General features: G+C 33.0%; 1 protein-coding gene across 1 annotated transcript; it reads right to left on the minus strand.

Annotated features, from left to right (window-relative positions):
- Positions 1–4,698: 4,698 nt before the first annotated feature.
- Mlc2 (myosin regulatory light chain 2) lies at positions 4,699–25,624 on the minus strand. The gene is made up of 5 exons (XM_076781361.1): positions 25,469–25,624; positions 15,910–16,140; positions 7,570–7,753; positions 7,205–7,277; positions 4,699–5,175 (listed from the first exon to the last, which is right to left on the minus strand). Exons 1-5 carry the CDS (start codon positions 25,469–25,471, stop codon positions 5,022–5,024), a joined length of 645 nt encoding a protein of 214 aa, XP_076637476.1. The 5' UTR covers positions 25,472–25,624; the 3' UTR covers positions 4,699–5,021.
- Positions 25,625–26,812: the final 1,188 nt, after the last annotated feature.

Raw genomic sequence — 26,812 nt, forward strand, 5'->3', positions numbered from 1 at the left:
GATGGCGTCGTTCCTATGATTCCCCAAGCCCAGGGGGCTTAGGAAAGAAAAACTCCCCTTATCCTGAATAGACTCTATTCTGTTCACCAATTTAAACGTGAAAATACTCCTTCCACTTGCCTCCAGGCGTGGCGAGTCAGAAGATGTACTTTTTGAGTATCTTAATTAGAATAACCAGGAAACACAATCACATACTCCGACACGGATGCCTTTCGTCTGACAAAGGACCATCCCGAGGTGTAAATCTCCAATTTTGATGAAACTTCGCATTTATGTGGTTCTCATAAATCTATTAGACACGTATTTTTTTGTAGCTGCTAATATTCACTTTAAGGGGTTGAAATCAGCCCTCAAAATTGGAGGTTCAAAACAAAATATCTCGGGAACTATTAGAGATAGGGGTGTGCTTCAAATGGATGAAATTTATGTTTTTAAACGGCGAATTTGATGGTCTAAAGAGATTTACAAAACTTTTATTTGTTTAAACAATATGTTAAAAAATAGCACATTTTTTTATTTTTCTCGTTGGATATTAATGATTTTTTTTCTCCATTTGTACAGAGAAACTACACATCCATGTACAAAATACGGATAAATTGGAATTTTGTTTTTTCACAATAAAGAAAGATTTTATATTTGTAATTTTTTTCGTATTTCATGTTGTACGAAGTACCAGATCGCATACAGGGTGTTCGGTCACCCCCGGGGAAAAATTTTAATGGGAGATTCTAGAGGCCAAAATAAAATGAAAATCAAGAATACCAATTTGTTGATGGAGGCTTCGTTAAGAAGTTATTAACGTTTAAAGTTCCGCCAATACTGAATTTTTTTCTCGAAAGTGGGTAAGATTTCGGAAGTATGTCTATTCACCGAAAATGATTATAATTGACCCCCGCAACCGAATATTCCATACTTCGGAATATTCGCCCTTATTTCGTGCATTTGTCTCCGGATCTACAAAGTTAATTTTGTGGTTGATTCTTAAATGCTTAAAACCTTCTTTGTTGAGACAAGCGTACGCTTTCCAGCAATCACTCATAATCGTAGTACCAGGTTTGATCCAATTTCGGATCGCTTCAAATAATGTCTCTGATGATCGATCTGGAATTGGAATAATAAATATACGTTTATTAATATAAATAAATATTCCTTCAAATATCCATTGGCCAGTTAAAAGTCTTCCTTTATTAAATTTCCGTTTACCAATCTTCGCCTCATCCATTTCAACAATTTCATTTTCACCCCCGATTGGAACAGAATGTTTCTCTGCCCATAAAATACATAATTTGCGGCAAAAGCTGGCCCAATCAACTACCGTTGTCGACGATATTTCCAGCTCATTTTGCAAAAATTCTTGCCTTGGTGGTTTCATCGTTAAATGGTAACCGATAAAGCGACAAATATCTTGTATAAAAGGATGTATATTATTAAACTTATTATGGTGAGCACTAATTCTTGATTTGTAATATATTTTCACTCGTTTTTTTGAGAAATAGCTTGCGTAGCAATTGAACATTAAATCTTAGCAATTAAATTTCATTGCTTCTGTACTTTTACACTTACTACAATACATCTCACCATGAATCACTTTTTTCAATTATAAAAACAAATAGTGTATCATAATTATTGCATATATTTAAATATTCATACAACTACATTCAGAAACCTTTGACAGCAATGCGTTTAATAACGATATCAATGCAAAACTAGATTTAGCTTGACACGTTATACATTATTTGTCGTTGATTGTCATGGTGATATTAATAGAAACAAGAAAAAAAATCAGCGATCGTGGCTGACGCATACAGAGTTGAACTTGAACAGTGCGTCGAGCATGCATATTCGTGGCTATGTCAAAATACGCACTATGTCAGCGAGAAATACAAACAATTTACAACTATTTTAAAACGGAATAATATTATCCATAGACGTGAGGCTGACAAAATCCTTCGCGAGTATTACGATAAAAATTCGCCTGCGGATTGTAAGCTGTTAGCATTTTCGCTAGATAATATTTTATAAGATGCTGTTAATAACTAAATAAAAATGTATCTAATTTTGTGAAATAAAATTACATCATTTATACTCTCACGCCAGCAATACGATAAAAATTAAATATATTATTTTTTAAATCATCAGACATCGAATTTTTTCCCTCTCCTCTCTTTACCGACCTCTGATAATTACCTCTTCTTTTTACCGACCTTTGATAATTACCAACCGTCGGTACTAATTACCGACCGTCGGCTTCCCCCACCTGGCATGCGGGTCCCTACTGTTTGGGTTAGATACTCATATTTTTGTATATGTATATTTGTCCGGTATTTGCCATCTATACCCGCAAAAGTACCGAAATACTATTATGAATATAATTACTATGGATTACTATGAATATAAAGCGTAAGATTAAATCGATCAGAAATTAAAATAAAAATATAATTGATTTGGTAACAACCTAAATTACGATTTTCCTAACGAACATTGCACCGAACACGCAGCCGTGAATCGTAAATGAATGCACCTATGTATTTATTCACTACTCTTGCTAGGATATTAATAAACAATGAGGACGTCATTTGATACGATTTCAGTTTTGACAACTTTAGTTCGTTATCTAGTATTTCACAACGAAGAGTAATACCAGAGCGATTTCAGAGTAATTTATTTACGTACTTTATTTAAGTTACCCTTATAGTTACGTTCTTCTTCAATTTATTTACCGTGTTCATTTGTGCTTACCATACAGGGTGTTCGGCCACACCAGGGAAAAATTTTAATGGGGGATTCTAGAGGCCAAAATAAGACGAAAATCAAGAATACCAATTCCTTGATGGAGGCTTCGTTAAAAAGTTATTAACGTTTAAAGTCCAGCACGTACTGAATTTTTTTCTCGAAAATGCGCAATATTTCGAGGGTATGTCTGTTCACCAAAAATGATTGTAATTGACCCCCACAACCGAAAATAATTTTTTTAGAATGATTTGAAATTTTTGAATTTAATTGTTAATAACTTTTTAACGAAGCCTCCATCAACAAATTGGTATTCTTGATTTTCGTTTTGTTTCGGCCTCTAGAATCCCCCATTAAAATTTTTCCCAGGGGTGGCCGAACACCCTGTATATTTCTTTTATTGAAATATTCTGTATACTTGTATTGTGAGGAAGAAAGACAACGAATCCTAAAAATATTTATTTCCTTTTATTTCTACATTTAAATTTCTAAAACCAAAATAATTCGTGATTTTATCTTTTTCCATAAAATATTTACCGGTATTATATCGAAATACATACGTATGTATGTCTGTATCAATACTACGTTGTTTTGAAGACTTTTCATACTAATATTTGCAATATTCGATTTTTTTAAAGGCACTATAATAACTACCTAAAAATGCCGGTATTTTATCGGTATTTGTAATGCTGATTCAATCATTAGTTCCAAAGCTGTATTGTGTCTATATGTATGTGCTACCATAATCTAGAGATCACAAGCTTGTTACTCTCTTGTTGGATGACCAACACGACCATACAAACACCACTCAGTCACATTACAAACATTACTTACCCAAACATCCTAGTCACGATTTCTAATCCTTACTCATTCTGAACCTCATACCTTTCCTGAGTCACACTGTCCCTTGACCATCGTCCCTACCTTTACATATCTCCAGCACTAGTATATAAAAGCTTGCAATATTGAAGAACCGGCAGAAAGAATCTAATACTTAGTCGACCTAATAGTTGTACAAGTTTCTTAAAAAAATAAAGTGTTGTCAATGCTAGTGGAATCCAACACTATTATCTGACCGTTCCACACTAAGGAGTAAAGACATAGAATTATTAGCTCTCAACATTTTCCATATCATTGAAAAAGGATACTTGAACAATCCAATCTTGACTCTCAATTTTATTGCATGCATAGACATTTTCTCTTAAATCTTTTCTATTCGATTAGAGTCTTAAATTATTTCAGCAACTCAACCGAAGTTTAAATCCAATAATAATTATCGACAATTATAACCATCCGTAAGAAAAGTCTTGTTATGTAAAATACATTGTTTTGCGTAGTTAATAGAATTCATGACGAGAGTTTACGTTGAAATAAACAACGTACCACAGAGCAACACCTTTCATTAACACCTTGACTGCTACGTCACCCATATATGGGTAACAGAATTTTTCACAGTGGAACTACAACAATTAATTCTCAAATTAAAATGTCAAAGAAAATAAATTTTAATAGGCTTCGTAAATTTTAACGAGGTTACAAAGGTAACTACTACGACAACTTTTAAGTTGTATAGTTTACAATTGCCTAAAACCAGAGTTTTGGTCTCGTGAACAATTTTAGGATTTTAGACTGGCAGTCAACGTGTTAAGCAATTTGACAAGAAAAAAGACAAATTTTAAAAACTAATAAAAAAAAATGTAAGTATCGTATCTAAGTATATTTTTTTAAGCAATTTGATAAAGTAGTATTAAACGAATTTTCTAGTTTAAAAGTAAGGAAAGTCAATTAATACAGTTACGTAATAAAATATCATTATGTATTATTCCACGCATATTACTTTGAACTTAAAAATTCAGGTTTAATTTATGTTGAATTTGATATACGAATTAGAAAAGAACAAGGACGGGAAACTGTTAACTTCATCGATGGTCTTATTCATGGCAGGTCAATATTGAAACTGTTATTGCGAAGTTTTAAAGTACTTTTATTATATGAACAATAATATAGAGATTCGAAGCCTCGTTTATCGTCAGATGCGCTGTTTTTACGTCCAAGAGAATATTTTGCGATTTCTCTGCGATCATTAACGGACTTTTATTATTGAAAACAGTTCCCTCAGAAAAAAGACTTTTTACCAGTGAAGAACAAAGAAAGGGGAATGATTATGGTTGCTTTATCTCCGTTTTTCGTCCTTTGGAAGCAAACCAGACGAGCCTGACACTAACACGAGACTTTGTTTTCAATGAACAGAGGTTTAACAGAAGCTTTTTCATATTGAACATCGCTTAAAGTTATTCCTCATCTTCGTCACCCGTACCAGTTAGCATCGCGATAAGGCTTGGCGTGTCGATGAAACCTTTGTCGTCAATATACATATTGTCGTACGCATCGTCGACTTCTTTTGCAGTAAATTTGTCTCCATACGTCATTAAAGCGTGCCTTAATCTATAGAAAAATAGTAATTTCCATATTAGTATATCATTACAACTACAAAATGGCTGCATTTTAAAACTCTTAAAATTATGAACATATGAAACGATATATTAACTTTTTGCGTTCGGAAGGCGACTCTCGTACGCCACTTGCTTTGATACAGCAACTCGAATGGAGAACGAGAGACGACAATAACAGTCTATATTCATTTTAGTTGCTCCTTATATTAAAGTCATCGTGTTTATTATTTTAATTATTACAATGAAATTAGTATCAATAAAAATAAGTGTGAAATTACGTTGTTTGGAGACCAAATTCATAATAGAGATATACAGGATGTTCGACCACCCCTGGGAACAATTTTAATGGTGGATTCTAGAAGCCAAAATAAGATGAAAATCAAGAATACCAATTTATTGATGGGAACTTCGTTAAAAAGTTATTATCGTTTAAAGTTTCAACTGTATTGAATTTTTTTCTCGAAAACACACAAGATTTCGGGGGTATGTCTATTCACCAAAAATGATTGTAATTGATCCTCGCAACCGAAAATAATTTTTCCAAAACAATTAGAAATTCTTTTTTTCCGCCGAAAAATTTCACATCTTTTCGAATTTTTTTCTAGAAAGTGGGTAGGATTTCGTGGATATGTCTATTCACCAAAAATGATTGTAATTGATCCCCGCAACCGAAAATAATTTTTCCAGAATGATTTCAAACTTTTTAATTTCGTCGAAAAATTTAGGCAGCTACCCTTGTCGATTTTCCTTAAAAATTCGTTTTTGATTTTTAATAATTTCGCTTGACATCCTACAGAAAAGTTGTTTAATACTTTTTTGTAGGTACCTATGGGTTCTACTTCAGAAAAAAGTTTCATTGAAATATATTCACTATCGTAGGAGTTATGGCTGTTTGAAAATTGGACCATTTTTATGGGGTTGTTTTAACATTACGGGGTCAAGGAACAACTTTTCGAATATTTTTATAACTGCTATATATTCTACACTAAAATACGCGACGTTTGGCATTTTGAACATTAAAATCGTCGAATCCGTTCAGAAGTTATGGTGTTTTCAAGATTCGCATGAAATTTACGGGAAGCATTTCTGGCCTGAAATTCTATTTTTGGTAAGGAATTTTTCTCGAAAATGGTTAGGATTTCGAGGGTATGTCTATTGACCAAAAATGATTATAATTGATAACTGCAATCAAAAATAATTTTTTTAGAACGATTTAATATTTTTTAATTTTGTTGAAAAATTTCACATCTTCTCGAATTTTTTTCTCCAAACTGGGTAGGATTTCCGGGGTATATCTATTCATCAAAAATGATTATAATCGACCCTTGCAATCGGAAATAATTTTTTTAGAACCATTTGAGAAATTTTTTTTTTTGCCGAAAAATTCCACCACCTTCTCGAATTTTTTTCTAGAAAATGGGTAGGATTTCGGGGGTATGTCTATTGACTAAAAACTATTATAATTGACCCCCGCAACCGAAAATAATTTTTCCAGAACGATTTGAAATTTTTGAATTTAATTGTTAATAACTTTTTGACGAACCCTCCATCAACAAATTGGTATTCTTGATTTTCGTCTTATTTTGGCCTCTAGAATCCCCCATTAAAATTGTTCCCAGGGGTGGCCGAACACGCTGTATAAAATATTTGAGCGTAATGAAAATGATAACAGCGATATAGATAGTGACAAAGGAATTGATTTGAAAAGACGGAAAGATTTCAAAATTGTTAGGTGTTAGAAACAAATTCTGAGAAAATACCAGTAAGAATAAAGTTTACAGCCGACAAAAGTTTATAAAAGTACTTCTTCAAACTAAATAGAACCAGAGGATTTTTTCAAGTTATTTGTTTACTAGCAAACTTACACCAATTTTAGAACAAACATTTATTTTAAAAATAAATTAATTTCATCAATTTTATTGGAATAGTTTCGAGTTGCTAGTTCTTTATAACAAAAAAACTATCGAACGCAAAGGGTTAATAAATGTATTATTACAGTAGTAGTAGCATTCGTTGCTCACCTTTCACCATCAATTTTACCATCTACATCGAAGGTGTTAAAGGCAGCAATTACAGTTTCATCGTCATCCGTACCTAAAACATTGAATACAATTTACGATTACTATGAAATATTATGCGATATTATTTAAAATTATTTAAATAACTTTCTTCAAATTATCATTAAAATAAATTAAAACATATATTGAATTTCACATGTTTAAATGGACCGTAAAAAGACTAACTGGAAATTAGATTCAAGAAATTTAAATTTATGTATTATATTCGTTTATATAGCAAATATAATATTAATAAATGTCTCTTTTTAGAAAGATTTTGCAAAACTATGTTATCTGTTAATAAAACACTTCAGTAACTTAATAAGTACCTGAACCCGACATGCGAGTTGCGAACAGATTTAATAATTGAGTAAAGTTGATGGGCGCCGGTGCTTCATTCAGCATATCATCAATTTCTTTATCAGTGACAAGACGACCAACGGAATCGAAAGTCGCACGAAGGTCGTTCTTTCCAATTATACCATCTTTGTCCGCATCCATAAGTTGGAATGCCTGGAAAATAAATTGAACCATAATAAACATCTGTTTACAATATCGGATAAATTATGATAATAAATCTTCCTACAGTATCTCATCATTGTTAAGGGGGGAGTCTCATGCGAGACCTCAACAAAATTAATTTTCTTTTTCTAGAGGCCAAAATAAGACGAAAATCAAGAATACCAATTTGTTGATGGAGGCTTTATTAAAAAGTTATTAACGTTTAAAGTTCCGCCCGTACTGAATTTTTTTCTCGAAAATGCGCAAGATTTGGGGGGTGTAACTACTCACCAAAAATGGTTGTAAGTAATCCCCGCAACCAAAGATAATTTTTCCAAAACGATTTGAAATTTTTTCTTTCCATAGAAAAAATTTCACACCTTCCGATTTTTTTTCTAGAAATTGAGTAGGATTTCGGGGGTACGTCTATTCACCAAAAATGATTGTAATTGACCCCCAGAACCGAAAATAATTTTTCTAAAACAATTTGAAATTTTTTTTTTCATCGAAAAAATTTCACACATTCTCGAATTTTTTTCTCGAAAGTGGGTAAGATTTCGGAAGTATGTGTATTCACCAAAAATGATTATAATTGACCTTCGCAACCGAAAGTAATTTTTCCAAAACGATTTCAAATTTTTTAATTTTGTCGAAAAATTTCACACCTTCTTGAATTTTTTTCTCGAAAGTGGACAGGATTTCGAGAGTATGTCTAATGACCAAAAATGATTGTAATTGACACCTGCAACCGAAAATAATTTTTTCAGAATGATTTGAAATTTTTTAATTTAACTTTTTAATAACTTTTTAACGAAGCCTCAGGGGAGAAATTGCTATTCTTGATTTTTGTCTTATTTTGGCCTCTAGAATCTCCCATTGAAATTTTTCCCAGGGGTGGCCGAATACAACGAGAGTGGGGATAGATAAATTCCCGCTAGCCAAATTCTCGCGGACGCACGATGTATGGACCAGTTGAATTACATATAAAGAGACTTTACTGTATACCTATTACAAACTATTCTACATCATATGTATCATATATGGATATGTAATAGCTATTTCATAGCAGAGTTAATTTTTTAAATTATATATCGTTCAGGGAAATAAAATTATTTACATGTATTTCTATAAACGAGCATTAAAATATACTTAAGTATATTTTAATTATATGTATTAAGTATATTTCAAATACTATCTCTTGACGTAACTACTATTTCATACCAAAATTTGTTTGTTAAATTCTGTATTACTGTATCCCATCCCAGTTAGGAAGGAACCCTTTAACGAAGTTTTGGTGCGCGCTGCTTTGCTGCGGGTAGGAACTCGTGAGAATCGTAGGACAGAAAAGGAAAGGAAGGGGCACGTTTCGACCGAACCTGCCAGCGGGCTCGTCAGTAAAGCTTTCTAGCAGGACCTGCCTTAGACGACTGGGATATTGGGAAGTCGGTCGAGGATTGTATATGTACTATCCAGTGATGACTTGTTGGCTAGACACCAACAAACTAAACGGGGCAAGGGCAAGGAGAGAAGGTCTTCGCGCCGCCTTATTCCCATTGGAGAGGCTCGCTCTGACGTCACGCTGCATAGTAATAAGGTTTCCATAACCACGAGAGATACATTTTTCTCCTATTCACAGCTAGTATTTTGAGCGTACGGTTACGCCAATGCCTCTCAGTCTTGTCCTATTCTACTTTGTCCATATACGTTTCGTTCACGTCCTTTGTCACGCGATGGAATTGTAGTTGTGAGCGGCTCAGCCAATAATGACAATGCGTGGGAGAGCAGGCGTCGCTATTACGCTACGACCAATCAGCGTGCCTAGCCATCAAGTTATCACTGGATAGTATATGCACCATTAATATCAATATTCGAGGTCAAGGCTTCCGGATGGTTGCCGCGTATGTCCTCAGTTGAAAACTCCGATTTGAGGTCTCCTGTTCTTAGGAAGTCTTTATAATAGTAATAATATAGCGGAGTTTTATAGATGAGCTGATCTATTTCAGGCCTCCAGTCCTGAAGATGCAGCCTGCATTACATGAGCGATTCTAGAGGCCAAAATAAGACGAAAATCAAGAATACCAATTAGTTGATGGAGGCTTCGTTACAAAGTTATTAACGTTTAAAGTTCCGCCTGTAGAATGGTAATCCGCGTGCAGCTGCGTTTGCGCAGAAGGTTGCGGCAGGCCAGTGCTAGTGGTTCTCACGCAACATGAACAATTCTACTTACCGACGTTATCGACAGCCTTAGATTTTTGTTCACTTATGGAAACGCGAACACCTTACGTTGAATAAGATTCAATCTGTCTTTTGCAAATCCGGCAGAGCATATCGAAACTCGCCCGACGAGATTTTCACAGAGAAATGATGAATGCCAGTTTCAATATACAATGTGTGAACAAAAATCACCTACACGCGATCATACACGCCCCACGATTGTCCATAGTGTCCGCAAGTGTCTACAAATAATCCTTTCAGGCACTAACCACTATGCAATTAACACGTTCACTGCCAGATCAAAACACTATAATATTCTGCAAAAGTAAAATTTTGATTTTAGACCATTGTAGACTATATAACCTAAAATTTGTTTCAGTACTTATTTTCGTAACCTTGTTAAAATTCACAAATTCTATTCGAATTTATTTCCCTCGACGTCTTAACTTGAGAATTAATTTTTCTAGTATCACAATGGTTAATCCTGTCACCCATATATGAGTGACGCGGCAGTCAAAGCATTAAATAAACACGCCCCGCGATTATGTTATTCGTGAGTGACTATGTGTACGTGTGTCACGATTCTTCCGAGTTACTTGCGAACAAAACTGTTATTAATTTTAAAATACACTTTAATTTCAAAATGTAAAAAGGAATCGCAAGGATAAATGAAATTTTATACTACTATAAATGAAATTTGATACTAGCAGCTGACTGTGCCATCGATCGACGAGGTTCTGAGAAACAAATACCGAATAGGACCCCGATTCTACGTCACTCGCCTCGCTTATCTCTCTCATGCACACACACATGCACTCTACACTCATTGTCAGTGGAAACAAAGGACAGCATCGGCACGTGTTCGGCCAGCTAGTCAGTCGTAAAAAAGAATCAGTCAAGTAAGTTCACACGACACAATTTAGACATATTTCATTCAATTATGTATTAAGTAGCATGAAAGAAATACAGTGATATAAACAATCAACGAATACTTATTAAATTCCTTTTTACATTTTTAAATTAAAGTGTATTTAAAAAATTAATAACAGTTCTATTCGTAAATAATTCTGTAGAATCATGGTGCACGTAGACATAGCCACTCACGAATAACATAATCGCGGTGCGTGTTTATTTATTTGCATAGTGGTTAGTGCCTGAAAAGATTATTTGTGGACACTTGCGGACACTATGGACAATCGTGGGGCGTGTAAGATCACGTGTGGGTGATTTTTGTTCACAACATTGTGTATTGGAACTGATATTCACCCTTTCTCTGTGAAAATCTCGTCGGGCGAATTTTGATATGCCCTTCTGGATTTTCATAGGACAGGTTGAATCTTATTCAACGTAAGGTGTTCGTGTTTCCATAAGTGGACAAAAATCGAAGGCTGTCGATAACGTCGGTAAGTAGAATTTTTCATGCTGCGTGAGAACCACTAGCACTGGCCTGCCGCAACCTTCTGCGCAAACGCAACTGTACGCGGATTGCCATTCTACAGGCGGAACTTTAAACGTTAATAACTTTGTAACGAAGCCTCCATCAACTAATTGGTATTCTTGATTTTCGTCTTATTTTGGCCTCTAGAATCGCTCATGTAATGCAGGCTGCATCTTCAGGACTGGAGGCCTGAAATAGATCAGCTCATCTATAAAACTCCGCTATATTATTACTATTATAAAGACTTCCTAGGAACAGGAGACCTCAAATCGGAGTTTTCAGCTGAAGACGAACGCGGCAACCATCCGGAAGCCTTGACCTCGAGTTTAGACTCAGGCCGTGAAATACCCTTAAATTCCACTTTAATACTAATATTACTTAAAATTGAATTAATAATTTTGAAGCTAATGCTTAATGTTATATAAAAGGATTTTTAACATAGTTTTTCCTTTTTATTACAATCATTTAAAAGATAATAAAAAGGGTTTTTCTTTGTTTCTTTCCTCTTCTGTTATCATCAGTATGAAACAGATGATCTGTATTATCACCAGGGTTATCACAGTGATTATCATTTTGATCAAAACCATTATTATTAGAATGAAGTATAATATTACTATTACTGAGATAGTTATTGTTAATTGTTATTTTACTAATATCAAAAATATTAAGAATCATTTAAACGTTTTCTTCTATAAAGAATATGTTGGTTTTTTCTCTTCCAAAAGAGAAAGTTTTCTTTCCTTGACAAAAACCATCGACGCGTGTGTTGCGTTTCGCGTTTCGAGATACAAGTCAAGAGGGTGCAGTTGTATCCCTTCCTTGGCTGGTTTAGACAAAGAATATGACCGATTGGGTCTGAGGGTACGGGACGTATTTTTGGTCACTGACCTTCCTCTTTCTGTATGTTTCTTCCAAACCGTGCAGACGTGCCTTCCAAGTGTTTCTAATAAAGCTTAGTTAAAAGTAATATCGAACAAATTGTTTTTTTATTCCACCACCTATTTCCAATAGAATATCTCACAATTTTCAATCAAATTCATTTTTATTACTAAACTTAACTTCAGTCACCAGATGTATCATTATAATGTTATTGTTGTATACAATAAACATAAAATATACAAGCCATGTAATATATACACATTAGTGAACATATTATATTGAAAAAATAAAAATGTTGTGTACGATCGTCGTATATCTTATGTATAGACATGCAACATATATGCACTAAAACTAATAGCTGCAAGGAAATACAATAAATAAAAATATTTTTTTTAGAATATTTATAAAATAGTAAATATTATGATATGTATTCAACATAAACAGACTATCAAGAGCTGTTTATTATATATAAAAACTCAAATTTAATGAAAAATGTATATACAAGTATACACTAAGCCATTAAAATGTAGTTAATTGAAAATTTCTTGAATATCTAATAGGTGTAACCATTTTCCAATTAGTGGTCAAAAATTTTTGTTTACATTCCAATACTAAAAAAATGTTGAGATTTTTAATCTTTGATGTAGTATTTTAAATGGACATATACTTAAAGACATTTGAATATTTTTCAGATTTTACATTTGTATTTTATTTTTTATTTATAATATGCAAATATGTAATGAATAAACGTTTCTTTCAAAACTTAACTACATTTTCATTGCATACATTGTATTAATGCATTGTTCTATTGGTATGGACTTTCAATCATTTTCAATAAGTGTGTACAATTTTTCTAAATTTTTCGATTTTTGCTCCTTGATATATTTTTCGACGCTTTGTTTGATCACTTATGTTTCTATCCAAATCTGGCAATATTTCCGAATGTTATAACCAATACAATTTTAACATCCTATTCCTACCATCTATTTTGACATCCTATAAAATTTTCTGTCAGTCTTGACATCTATTTTTCGTTGTTTAATTTTACAAAAAATATTGTTTGTATCCCAAAACATTCAGTACACTTCATAGTTTGGAAATAAACAACTCTAGATACCCCAAGTTTCAAAGAAAGGCAACATAATTTCCTACTGTCTTGCCATAATATAATACTCACACTAATACTGTCTTGAACATATTTAAATGTACAAATTTTTCGACAGAGACTGATACAAGTTATTTATTATTGTTGTCTAATATGGTAACTCTTGTGTCCCTAAGTATTTGTCCACTGCAAAAACTGATGCTACAGACAAAATGTATATATTAATCTTTATTTCTTAAGGTAAAAAAAAAAACACTGGTTCTAATATCTACACTAAGATTGTGAATTTTGAAGATTATAGATGCTTTGTTTCTGCAACATTTTTCTATTATACAGGGTGGGGCAGTAACTATTAGCACCTCAGATATCTTGGAAACTATAAGTTTCACAGAAATGTTTGCTAAAGTAAATTGCACAGTACGAAGGGCGCTATTGGGTGGCGATAATAGTTTTTTTGCAGGTGGAGGTACTTCGGACATTTGAAGGTCACATCCATTTTTTTAAATGGATCGGTATGATTTTGCTTCCGTATCGCGATAGAGGATCTTAAAACGAGTTCAACGACCTATTACACAAGGTCATTGAAGGTCATAGAAAGTAGAGAAAGGCGATAATACTTACGGTTTTGGTAGTAAATGAAACATGTTTATAGTAGGTGTTTGAAATGATGACCATCACTGTCAATGCACCGTTGGATTCTTTTTACGATTGATTGACTTGCAAGTCTTACAGCGTCAGAACTTATTGATGCACAGGCTGCAATAATTCGCTGTTGCATATCGTGAGATGTAGTTGGTACTTCTTTGTACACTTTCTCTTTCAGTGTTCCCCACAGAAAGAAATCTAAAGGTGTTATGTCTGGTGAACGAGCTGGCCACGATATTGGACCGCCGCGTCCAATCCAACGATTTCGAAATTTTTCATCGAGTTCCCTTGGCGCAATCGATGAATAATGTGCTGGGCATCCATCATGTTGATACCACATGGTTTGTCGTGTAAATAAAGGTAACTCTTCTAGCAAAAGACCCAATGTATCCTTAATAAAATTAGCATAGACGTTGCCATTGAAATTTCCATTGATAAAATAAGGTCCAATAATTTGATCACCTATGATACCGCACCATACATTCACAGACCATTGTTTTTGATGTTCAACCTATCGCAGCCAATGTGGATTTTCCGCTGCCCATAAATGCATGTTATGCAAATTAACATTCCCGTGATTTGTGAATGTTGCTTCATCAGTAAATAAGACGGTATTAAAAAAAAGCTCATTGTTTTGAATCTGACGTATAGTCCATCGACAAAACTCAACGCGATTCATGAAGTCGTTCCCATGCAATTCTTGGTGAAGACTAACGTGATACGGATGAAATTTGTGACGGTGCAAAATGCGAAGTACGCTCCTCCTACTAATGCCAGATTCGCCTTCAATTTGTCGCGAACTAATATGATAATTTCTAAACACACTAGCGATCACACCGATTTCCATTTCTTCGTTAATTACTCGTTTCTGGCGTTCACTTTTACGAACACTTAAACTACCGGTTTGCCTAAGTTTATCATACACATTTTTAAATGTTTGACGCGAAGGCTGAGACCGATGTGGATATCGTTCAGCATACAAGTTTTTCGCCCTTACAGAATTTTGTTGGCATTCGCCATAAATAAGAAGCATATCAACCTGCTCTTCAAACGGATACATCGTGCCGGATTGACCAATTTATCGATACTAATCTTATGATGTTTATCTTACTTTGCAAACTATTAAAGTGTCCTTCAAGCAGTGTTTATTCTCAGTGAAGTAAACGGTAAGCATTACGCATTCCTCTACTGTTGACAATACGTATGTTTCATTTACTACCAAAACCATAAGTATTATCGCCTTTCTCTACTTTCTATGACCTTCAATGAGCTTGTGTAATAGGTCGTTGAACTCGTTTTAAGATCCTCTATCGTGATACGGAAGCAAAAACATACCGATCCACTTAAAAAAATGGATGTGACCTTCAAATGTCCGAAGTACCTCCACCTGCAAAAAAACTATTATCGCCACCCAATAGTGCCCTTCGTACTGTGCAATTTACTTTAGCAAACATTTCTGTGAAACTTATAGTTTCCAAGATATCTGAGGTGCTAATAATTACTGCCCCACCCTGTATATAACTTTAAAATTTATTTGTAAACACTAAGTATATGGCCATCACTGTAGAGAAAACAAATCCCTAAGATATATGTTATCGAGTTATCCTTTACAAATTGACTGTATGAATACAAGTTAGTAGAATTTTAGTTTTTATGGCTAGTTACATTCTTTTGTGTATCCCGTTTGTTTTTTAAATACATAAAACACAAAACTATTTTATAAATACGAGTAGCCCGATATAATAAATAATATTTGATAAAAATAACTGAAAAGTATTAAGAAACATGTTTTATTTCATTTATATGAAACATTCGCATAGTGCACGAATACGAATTGAATTTTCAAAATAATTATTTTACGTGATTAAAGTTTTATTTTTAGCATACCTCTTTAAATTCGGCAACTTGTTTCTGAGTAAACATAGAAAACACACTGGATCCAGAGCGTTTGGCTTTGCGGCTTCCCCGACTGCTTGCTCTAGTCGAACCAGATTCCTTAGGTGTACCAGTAGGAGTCGGCGGCTTCTCTTCCGCGGGGGGTGCTGGTTCAGGTTCAGGCGCAGGAGCAGGCGCTGCCTCCTCCTTCTTTTTAGTCTTTTTCTTCTTCTCTTTATCCGCCTAAGATTATTTACAAATAATTAAATTCTATACGTAATGTACAATAAAAATAATAGGGGAGATCGATGACGATTGTAACACTGCAAATATCTCAGAATATATTATAAATATTAATACAAGTTTCAGGTATACAGGTTGTTCAGCCACACCAGGGAAAAATTTTGATGGGGGATTTTAGAGGCCAAAATAAGACGAAAATGAAGAATACCAATTTTTTGATCGCGACTTCGTTAAAAAGTTATTAACGTTTAAAGTTCCGCCTATGGAACGGCAATTTGCGAACAGCTACGTGCGCGTGATAGTGGTTCTCACTCAGAAAACTGTGACGCTGTCGATGCGTCACTAAGTGGAGCTTCTCATGCTGAGTGAGAACTACTATCGCTCGCACGCAGCTGTATGCAGGTTGCCTATCTACAGGCGGAAATTTAAACGTTAATAACTTTTTATCGAAGCCTCCATCAACAAATTAGTATTCTTGATTTTCGTCTTATTTTGGCCTCTAGAATCACCCATTAAAATTTTTCCCAGGGATGGCCGAACCCCCTGTATAATATAAAACGACATTTGGATGCTACTAGACAATTGTGTAATGAAGGAAAACAATATTCGGTATCCAAAAGTTAATTTTTCTTACTTCTTTAATAATCCTTCTTTCTTGTTTGAAATCTTTGATTTGGTATTTCATAAAGAAATACTGATCGTTACATAGCATTCATAAGCGTGACTGTTAATGAAAATTAATGAAAATTTATAATTAAAGTTCATACCAACTGCAACTTCAATATTCTTTTGTTTTTTGACGCTAAACCATCGTCCAATGATTAATCATAACAAGTCGTGCCGAGCGAACACTGTATTTACAGTGAATAGTAATAGGTAGATTCCTTCTTAAGTTTCTATTAACACGTTCACTGTACATGACCTGTATATGGGTCATATCACCGTGCTATTCGATACGCCGCTGAGAAACCGGACAGTGAACGTATTAAAGTACAACGATGCATATGATAATATAAAAAAAAAATCAATTATCTATTCGAGCTACTGTAAAGAAATGTAATTTATGTTATGTATCTCTTTCAAGATATGTAAAAGAAAGACTGAATATTAAAAAAGAAGATACTAACACCCCAGTAAAATACTATTGTAAAATATATAATAAAAGCAGAAGCATTATATCTAATTTTTTCAATTTTCTACATACCAAAATATCAATTTTGTCCTTTTTAAGTAAAAATTAATTAAATAAATATTTTGATTTTCTATAGTTAAATTTGTGTTACTATCGTCTCTATGCTCTGTTACAACTGACTCGAGGATGAATTGGCGCTGGGAAGATTGTAAAATTTTCTCCGCTTGCTATTTTTACTTAATAACTCAGATATCCTTCGACACATAACAAAATAGCTGTAACTCAATAATCTCAGATAAATAGGTAATATATTCATAGAAGAATTTATTTAATTCATTGTAAATGCAATAGTTTTTATCTAACACTATTTTAAATTCAAAGTGTTACAACCGTCTTTGTTCTCCACTACAATTTAAGGGATCGAGGCGAAAGAGAGGGGCATTAACACGAAATCAGCTACCAGTCCTATCAGCAGTTCTCCAAATCAAATTTTGAAAATCTATACTTTTACAGTACAAGGAAGAATACGGTTCCGGAAATAACTTTTTCAAACTATTACACAAGATGAACCACATATCATGATCAGCTTAATTTATTCTATTACTAGTGGTCCGTTAAAAATGTTTTCGTCTAGTATAACATGGTTTAAGAAGAGCTTTAAGGTGAGTATACTACATTTTTTACCAATTGTCTTTTTCGAAGTTTTCAAGGTAATCTCTAGTTTTTTTCATAAGCCTATATTTTTGTATGCTTATCATTCAATGGATATTACGACGAATTCGGCAAGCAGCATAATAAATACATTTTTTCTATTTAGACCTGAAAAAAACGTTAAAAGAAATTGGTTATAAGACTTTCGCACGTCATTTTGCATGCTATCAAAAAGGAATATTGATTACTATCCACTTGTACATTTCCGGAAACTGTTCATAGATTACTATTAATTATTATTGATGTCTATCTTCCTTTTCCTACATCGAAGATCTCTCGTATACTGATAGTACTTATCTTTATGTACAATATAAACAATGTAATTCTAATGATATCGGAAGCTTCAAGCTGCAACGTGAAGAATATCGAGAGAGAGACTATCCCTAGAATTGTAAGCTGTTATCTCGGATTGCATTAACCGCATCGTCATTGAAAATGATTGTAAATGAGTTAAAAAAAAAGCGGTTTATATTACTGGTCAAACTCTGGTTCTTTTGGCGAAGGCAGTTTCAGGAATAGGTGGGGATGTCTGTGAATATTACAGAGGAAACAACGTACGAATATTAACGAGGAAATACTGTATTAGTCTCTCTTATGATTCTCGCAAGAGTGACTCAAAAACTTGGAGAAGCAAAAAAATTCATTTTTTTAGTGTGTGCGTAGAACACAATTGACTGCAGCAAGTAATGTACATAATATTGGAGGTACCGTTTCTCATATTCGGAAGTCTATACAGGGTGTTCAGCCACCTTTGGGAAAAATTTTAATGAGAGATTTTGCAGACCAAAATAAGATGAAAATCAAGAATACTAATTTGTTGATGGAGGCTTCGTTAAAAAGTTATTAAAGTAGGTAGGATTTCGGGGGTAGGTCTATTCACCAAAAGTTATTGTAATTGACCTCCGCAACCGAAAATAATTTTTCCAGAACGATTTGAAATTGTTTAATTTTGTCGAAAAATTTCACACATCGAATTTTTTTCTCGAAAGTGCGTAGGATTTCGAGGGTTTATCTAATGACCAAAACTGATTGTAATTGACCCACGAAACCGAAAATAATTTTTCCAGAACGATTTCAGATTTTTTTTTTTCGTCGAAAAATTTAGACACCTACCCCCTGACGATTTTTCTTAAAAATTTGTTTTTCATTTTTTATAAACTTGTTTGACGCTCTATAGAAAAATTGTCTAATACTTTTTTGTAGGTACCTATGGGCTCTGCTTCAGAAAAAAAGTTTCAATGAGATACTTTTACTATCGTAGGAGTTATGGCCGTTTAAATATTGGACCATTTTTATAGAGTTTTTCACATTTTACGGGATCAAGGAGCAACTCTTCCAATATTTTTACAATTTCTACATATTCTCTACTAAAATAAGCGTTGATTGCTTTTTTAAACATTAAAATCCTCCAATCCGTTCAGCAGTTATGACATTTTAAAGATTCGCATGAAATTTCGGGGAAACATTTTTGGCCTCACATTAGAGTTTTTTTTTTCTCGAAAGTGCGTAGGATTTCGAGGTATGTCTATCCACCAAAAATGATTGTAATTAATCCCTGGAACTAAATATAATTCTTTTAGTATGATTTGAAATTTTTTAATGTCGTCTAAAAATTTCAGTACCTACTCAAATTTTTTTCTCGAAAGTGGATAAGATTTCAGGGGTATGTGCATTCACCAGAAATTAATGTAATTGAGCCCCACAACCAAAAATAATTTTTCCAGAACGATTTGAAATTTTTTTTTCGCCAAAAAATTTAGACACCTACCTCCTGTCGATTTTTCTTAAAAATTAGTTTTCGAATTCAAATAAATTTGTTTGACGCTGTACGAAAATGTGGTTTAATACTTTTTTGTAGATATCCACGAGCTCTACTTCCAAACTAAATTTCAATGAAATCCAATGACTATTGTAGAAGTTATGGTCGTTTGAAAATTGGACCAGTTTTATGGGGTTTTTCTTACTTTACGGTGTCAAGGAACAACTTTTTCAATATTGTTAGAATTTCTACGTATTTTCCACTAAAATACGCGTTGTTTGCATTTTGAAAAATTAAAATCCTCCAATCCGTTCAGCAGTTATGACATTTTAAAGATTCGCATGAAATTTCGGGGAAGCATTTCTGGCATCACATTAAATATTTTTTTTTCTCGAAAGTGCGTAGGATTTTGGGGTATGTCTATTCTCCAAAAATGCTTGTAATTGACCCCTGTAACTAAATATAATTTTGTTAGTATGATTTGGAATTTTTTAATTTCTTCTAGAAATTTCAGTACCTACTCGAATTTTTTTCTCGAAAGTGGATAGGATTTCAGGGGTATGTGTATCCACCAGAAATGAATGTATTTGAGCCCCGCAACCAAAAATAATTTTGTCAGAATGATTTGAAATTTTTTAATTTAATTTTTCAATAACTTTTTAATGAAGCCTCAGTCAAAAAATTGATATTCTTGATTTTCGTCTTATTTTGGCTTCTAGAATCTCCCATTAAAATTTTTCCCAGCAGTGGCCGAACACCCTGTATTAAGCATTGTGATTTCTGAGCCCCTAAATCGCAGCTTCATTACTTTTCAGATTTTGGAGCAACTAAGTTAAATATATTTTTTTAATAATTTCGCAATAATTAATTTGAAATGCAACCTTGTAAACATTTAATAGTAGATCAAAAAGTGTTTCAGCATTACTTGCAACATTTGAGTTCTACTGATGTTTATTTAAGAAACGAAATCCTTATATCATCGAACTCTACGCATACTGCTAAAAATTTCATTAAGCGATTTGCTTCCATTCCATAATCAATTTCATATGCTTACAATATTAATGTGCAAACCTTTGAAAACTTTGTTTTAGATACTACGAAACATTTTATTAACACATATCTTTGGTACTATATGCCACGTTCAATTCATACAGTTTTAATACGTGATGCATAAATTGTTTCTTTAATGTATTACCAATAGGATAAATGTTAGAAGAAACCAGAAATAAAGACCTACAATTTTTTTACGGACACCATATCAAGAAAGTATTTAAAGAAATGACAAACAAAAATATATTTCTCAGATTTTTATTAACTTCTAATCCAATTGTAACATCGTTACGCAAATTGCCAAGGAGACCTTCCAGGATTCCTCTTTTCGAAATGTACAAGATATGGAATCAACCGAAGAAGGAATAGTCGAAAATTAACCAATTACAGACATATCCACCAGTACTGGTAAAGTCAGTGACGAAGACGATTAATTTAATTACTTTTACTTTTCATTTTTCCCCCCTTATGATTAAATAGAGCATGATATCTTTGAAAAGTACTACATATTTTTAATATACAAGGAAAAAATAATTAAAAAATGTGAATTTTTGCTTCCAGTTGTATATAAAAACACAAAACATTTTCGAATTCATCGGTTCCCAATAAAAAAAAGTAAATTTAAAATTTTGCCAGCTTTTCCGGGTTTCTGAACGATTATACGATGACCTATAGTACCAATGAAATGTTGGTATGTATATATAAATATGTTCCTGATTTATAGAGATTGCTGATGTAATTCAATATTGGGTGCACTATTTCCTGATAAACGTCATGCTTCCCGTTACATGTTCGAGAGAATAATTACCATCTACGCTATTGGACATCGTTTCAACGTCATTCGGATTAAGGGAAGAAATATCTTCCCTAATATTCCTCTAGGTTTAGATGAAAAGAAAAGTATTTGTTATGATGTTTGTCGAAGTTGTTTTAATATCCACTACAGGATATATGAAAAAAAATATAGATTTTTATATAAAAAAATTGAAGATTACATTGAAAACGTTGAAAAAAAACAATTAGCGAAAAATTAAGTATCCTCATATTAAAGCTTTTTCTAAATCATGTTGCACTAGATAAAAAACATTTTGAATGGACTACTAGTAACAGAATAAATTAAGTTGAACAAGTTACGTAGTTCATCCTGTATATCATTTCTGAATCAAAAGAGAACTGAAAAAACGTTATAACCGTTATGGATATACAGGGTGTTCGGCCTCCCCTGGGAAATATTTTAATGGGAGATTCTAGAGACCAAAATAAGACGAAAATCAAGGATACTAATTTGTTGATTGAGACTTCGTTAAAAAGTTATAGAAACATTTCCGGCCACACAGTATATTTTCGTTAAAGCATTTTTTTCTCGAAAGTGCGAAGGATTTCGGAGGTATGCGTATTCACCAAAAATGATTGTAATTGACCCCCGCTACCAAAAATAATTTTTCCAGAACGATTTGAAATCTTTTAATTTTGTCGAAAAATTTGTCTACCTTCCTGAATTTTTTTCTTGAAAGTGCGAAGGATTTCGGAGGTATGTGTATTCACCAAAAATGATTATAATTGACCCCCGCAACCAAAAATAATTTTTCCAGAACGATTTGAAATTTTTTAATTTCGTCTAAAAATTTCAGTACCTACTCGAATTTTTTTCTCGAAAGTGAATAGGATTTCAGGGGTATGTATATTCACCAAAAATGATTGTAATTAACCCCCGCAACTGAAAATAATTTTTCCAGAACGATTTGAAATTTTTTTTTTCCCCGAAAAATTTAGGCACCTACCACTTTTTTTATGTAAAAAAATTGGAGATTATCTTGAAAACGTTGAAAAAAGAACAATTAGCGAAAAATTTAGTATACTCATATTAAAGCTTTTTCTAAATCATGTTACACTAGATAAAAAACATTTTGAATGGACTTCTAGTAACAGAATAGAGACTACCCCTACTTTACCCCCTTGTCGATTTTTCTTAAAAATTCGTTTTTCATTTTTAATAAATTTAATTGACGTCCTACTGAAATCTTGTTTAATACTTTTTTGTATGTATCTATGAGCTCTACTTCCTCACCAAATTTCATTCAAATACGTTCACTATTGTATAAGTTATGGACGTTTGAAGATTTGGCCATTTTTATGGGGTTTTTCTCACTCCATGGTGTTAAAGAACAACTTTTCGAATATTCTTGGAATTTCTACATATTGTTCACTAAAATACGTGTTGTTTGCCGTTTGAAAAATTAAAATCCTCCAATCCATTCAGAATTTATGATATTTTAAACATTTGCATGAAATTTCGAGAAAACATTTCTGGCCAGAAATTAGATTTTCGATAAAGAATTTTTTCTCGAAAGTGGGTAAGATTTCGAGGGTGTGTCTAATGACCAAAAATGATTATGATTGACCCCTGCAACCAAAACTAATTTTTCCAGAACGATTTGAAATTTTTTTTTGCCGAAAAATTTCTGCACTTACTGAATTTTTTTCTCGAAAGTGCGCAGGATTTCGGGGGTAAATCTATTCACCAAAAATGATTGTAATTGATCCCCGCAACCAAAAATAATTTTTTCAGAATGATTTGAAATTTTTAAATTTAATTTTTTAATAACTTTTTAACGAAGCCTCAATCAACAAATTGATATTCTTGATTTTCGTCTTATTTTGGCCTCTAGAATTTTTCATTAAAATTTTTCCCAGGAGTGGCCGTATACCCTGTATAGGTTGTAGCCTATATCGATGTCGGTTACGGTTCTATAATTGTTATTTTAATTCTTATTGAATTTGGGAAAATATTAACACATTATGTGCACAGTATGAGTATTACATAATACGCTTTACATAGAATCGATGGGATTTATAGAGAATCTGTGGGGCATTATGGTACAACATATTCATGTACATAATTGACAATATTCAAGTTTATTTGTTTAATTAAATTTCAATAATTGTTTTTCAAAACGATATAGTATCAATTTACACTTTATCGAACAATTTCCTCTATTAATATGCATGAGACTGTGCTGGTATAGTACTTCCGTTTAGTATCAACAATATCACATTATATCGATTGTATAACATAATACTTGTCAAAATTCGAAGAACATCCGACGTATTCGGTTTCATAATATCTTCCTATGTAATCGGAATTCGAGGATGATTTTGTAGAAAATGATGCATCTGTGTATCGTGTTGGCAATAATAGAACACTGAGTTTAGATATATGTATTTTTATATTTTCTCACAAAAAAGTCACGTTTCAGTTTGTAACTGTCTTAAAAAAATTAAGGTACACTTTCATTACAAAAATAGAAATTTGAATTATTGTTCATCTGTAGATGTAAATTCCTACGGTAATAAACGAATAATTTGTTAAAAATAATTTTACCGTGACACGATAATTTTGTTCATAATTGAATTCATAATTGTTCGTAATTGAAATAATTATTTAATTAAAATGCTCGTGCGATAAATAATTAGTAGCACGCTTAAAATGTCCGTAATCGGGATATTCGAACAATACAACTCTGACATATCAGCGATATCTAATTTTTAGCTGAGGTTAGTTTAAATATTAATAGTCGCGGAAAATTCGGAAGGCGTTACTCATGGAGACTAAAAATAGGATCTTTCTATCGCCCATGGTATGACTGAAAAGAAGCCAAGACAAATATAGACCGTTTATTCGGTACGGCCTCTCAAGTTACTACAGTTACGTAATTTTCCAAATTTTTTAATATATCTGACACTTATATGTGTTACTTAACGTTGCCAAGTAACTATACATTAAATTCAATTTAAAACTGCAGAAACAATGGCAGTATTTATTTACTAAAGAAATGATGTTTAATCAAACGATTTACAAGAAATAGATCTTTTTAAAAATCCAAAACAAATAACATATTGTGAAAGTATTAATAAAGTTTTAGTAATGTATAATTCGTTGGAAATACACATAAAGCTAGAGAAAAAAATATATATATATATCTGTTATAAAATGTGTCCCTGTCAAACGATTTACAAGAAATAGATCTTTTTAAAAATCCAAAACAAATAACATATTGTGAAAGTATTAATAAAGTTTTAGTAATGTATAATTCGTTGGAAATACACATAAAGCTGGAGAAAAAAAAATATATATATATATATCTGTTATGAAATGTGTCTGTTTAAAATATAATTAGCCTCTATAGTTATAACTCCTAAGCGTAATTTGGCCGGAAGTTCTGGGAGAGGTTCTACAGGGCAAAAGTCTAGAACAATTCTATAAATGCGGTCAAGAATTAGGATACACTGATCAAAAATAAATCGAATAGTAATATTCAAGTACGGAATGGCTAATAGCCAAAAATCTAACGAAGAGCACTGTTTACACTCTATTAACACAATTTGTAATATCCCGGATGCACCCTGCCGAATTTATCACTTAGCGTACAATTCCGGCACAGTTTACGCAATTGATCGATTTTTTTTAGTTGTTTTGTTTTAATTTACCCCCGGTACGATTGGTCAAGTATCTTTCCACCACTAGTCACACGTGTAATACGTAACATTCTGTTTTTTTTCGTTCGCGACATTCCACTTTTTTAGCGAATATTCGACGTAGAAAATTTGTCGCGTAATTCCTGATCGCTTGAATCGAAAATCACAATGGTATCGCGGTGTATCCGGCACCTACTTACCATGGCTACGGTTGGTTTGTAAGAGGATGGTGCGAGATGGTCACAACGAACCAACTGTCCGAGTCATAGAGGTGAACTTATCTAAGTAACTTTGGTAGATCTCCCCCACTACGCGTCTGGTGCTTGAGCAGGGGTGCCTTGCCCGGGTACAACGCCAACGCCTATCTGACCATATTTAGTGCGAGCCACCTCAAAATAGCAACCCTTTCGATGTTTCGACTAAAACAGTTTGCCGAGGATTGTACCAACGATGATGTCTTACAGCCCTTTTTCGCAGTTCGGCTTTGCTTTTCAGAACGAAAATCTGAGTCAAGGGTATCCCGGAAGAAGATGGTTACGATAATCTTAAGTCTTACGCGTCTTATCTTTTTACATCTGTACCTACACATAGTTCACGTGTTCTCCTATCGCATGTCATTTACGGTATTCGAATTCGTACTACCGCATCTAAATAGAATGCAAACAACTCTTACACTTCCGAATAACAGCACTGCTCAACAGGAAATAAGTATTTTTCCACCGAGTAATCGATCCTAGTTCTTATTATCACCCTAATTACCAAAATGAAAGTTGAATTAAAATAGCAGCTCTAGTTCACTCCGATACAGGAACTAAAATTGGACATTCTCTACTACCCAAAGAAGAACATTTTGATGACATTTGCATTTCTGTATTCGACAGATTTTTACAATTTTATCAGACTATTACTAAAACATTTTAAGAAATGTTCTACATGTTCGCTACAAGCGACAAACTAAATCTATGTGAATGTACTAGTTTTAGTTCTATTATTTTAATAAAGTATAGCTTTATAATCTATGATGAACTAATAAAGACATCAAAATCATGCCTTGAATTTTTTAAACTAAAGACAAATAATAGTTTTCTCTGTTATTTCCTATCTCAATGTATGCAAATAAATAGAAAAAAAGCTTAATCATAAAGAATACAAATTGTAGTTTAAAATTTGTTCTGCAATGTTATTTGAAAAAGCTACTCCATTACATTCGGTATATATCCAAACACATTTTTTTAAAAATTATAAATTTACAAGAGCGTATTACGCAATTACACCTTAAAACTAAAGCAATATCGAAACAAGTAATTGCTAAATATTAATACAATACGATTGTAACACATTTTCAATGCTTATTCTAACAAGGATTTCCGATTTCTGCACCAATGCCTAAAGCGCTTGGTTTCCATAAATAACTGTCCGATACCTGAGAGCAGAAGATATCAAGGAATTTTAGATCTATAGTTAAATTATTACATATGTTCGAGTAATTAGTCACGACTTTCAACACATCGTCGTTAATGCATTCTTCCCAATTTTAAGATTCA

The sequence above is a fragment of the Colletes latitarsis genome, chromosome 14 (assembly GCF_051014445.1).
Source record: "Colletes latitarsis isolate SP2378_abdomen chromosome 14, iyColLati1, whole genome shotgun sequence".
NCBI lineage: Eukaryota > Metazoa > Arthropoda > Insecta > Hymenoptera > Colletidae > Colletes > Colletes latitarsis.

Bases quoted from the DNA above. Each gene is read 5' to 3' on its own strand.
- Mlc2 (XM_076781361.1), bottom strand. The intron at 7,754-15,909 runs GTATGCTAAAAA...TTTATTTTCCAG, and splicing joins AAGTTGCCGAATTTAAAGAG to GCATTCCAACTTATGGATGC. The intron at 7,278-7,569 runs GTACTTATTAAG...TCAATGTTTTAG, and splicing joins AACTCGCATGTCGGGTTCAG to GTACGGATGACGATGAAACT.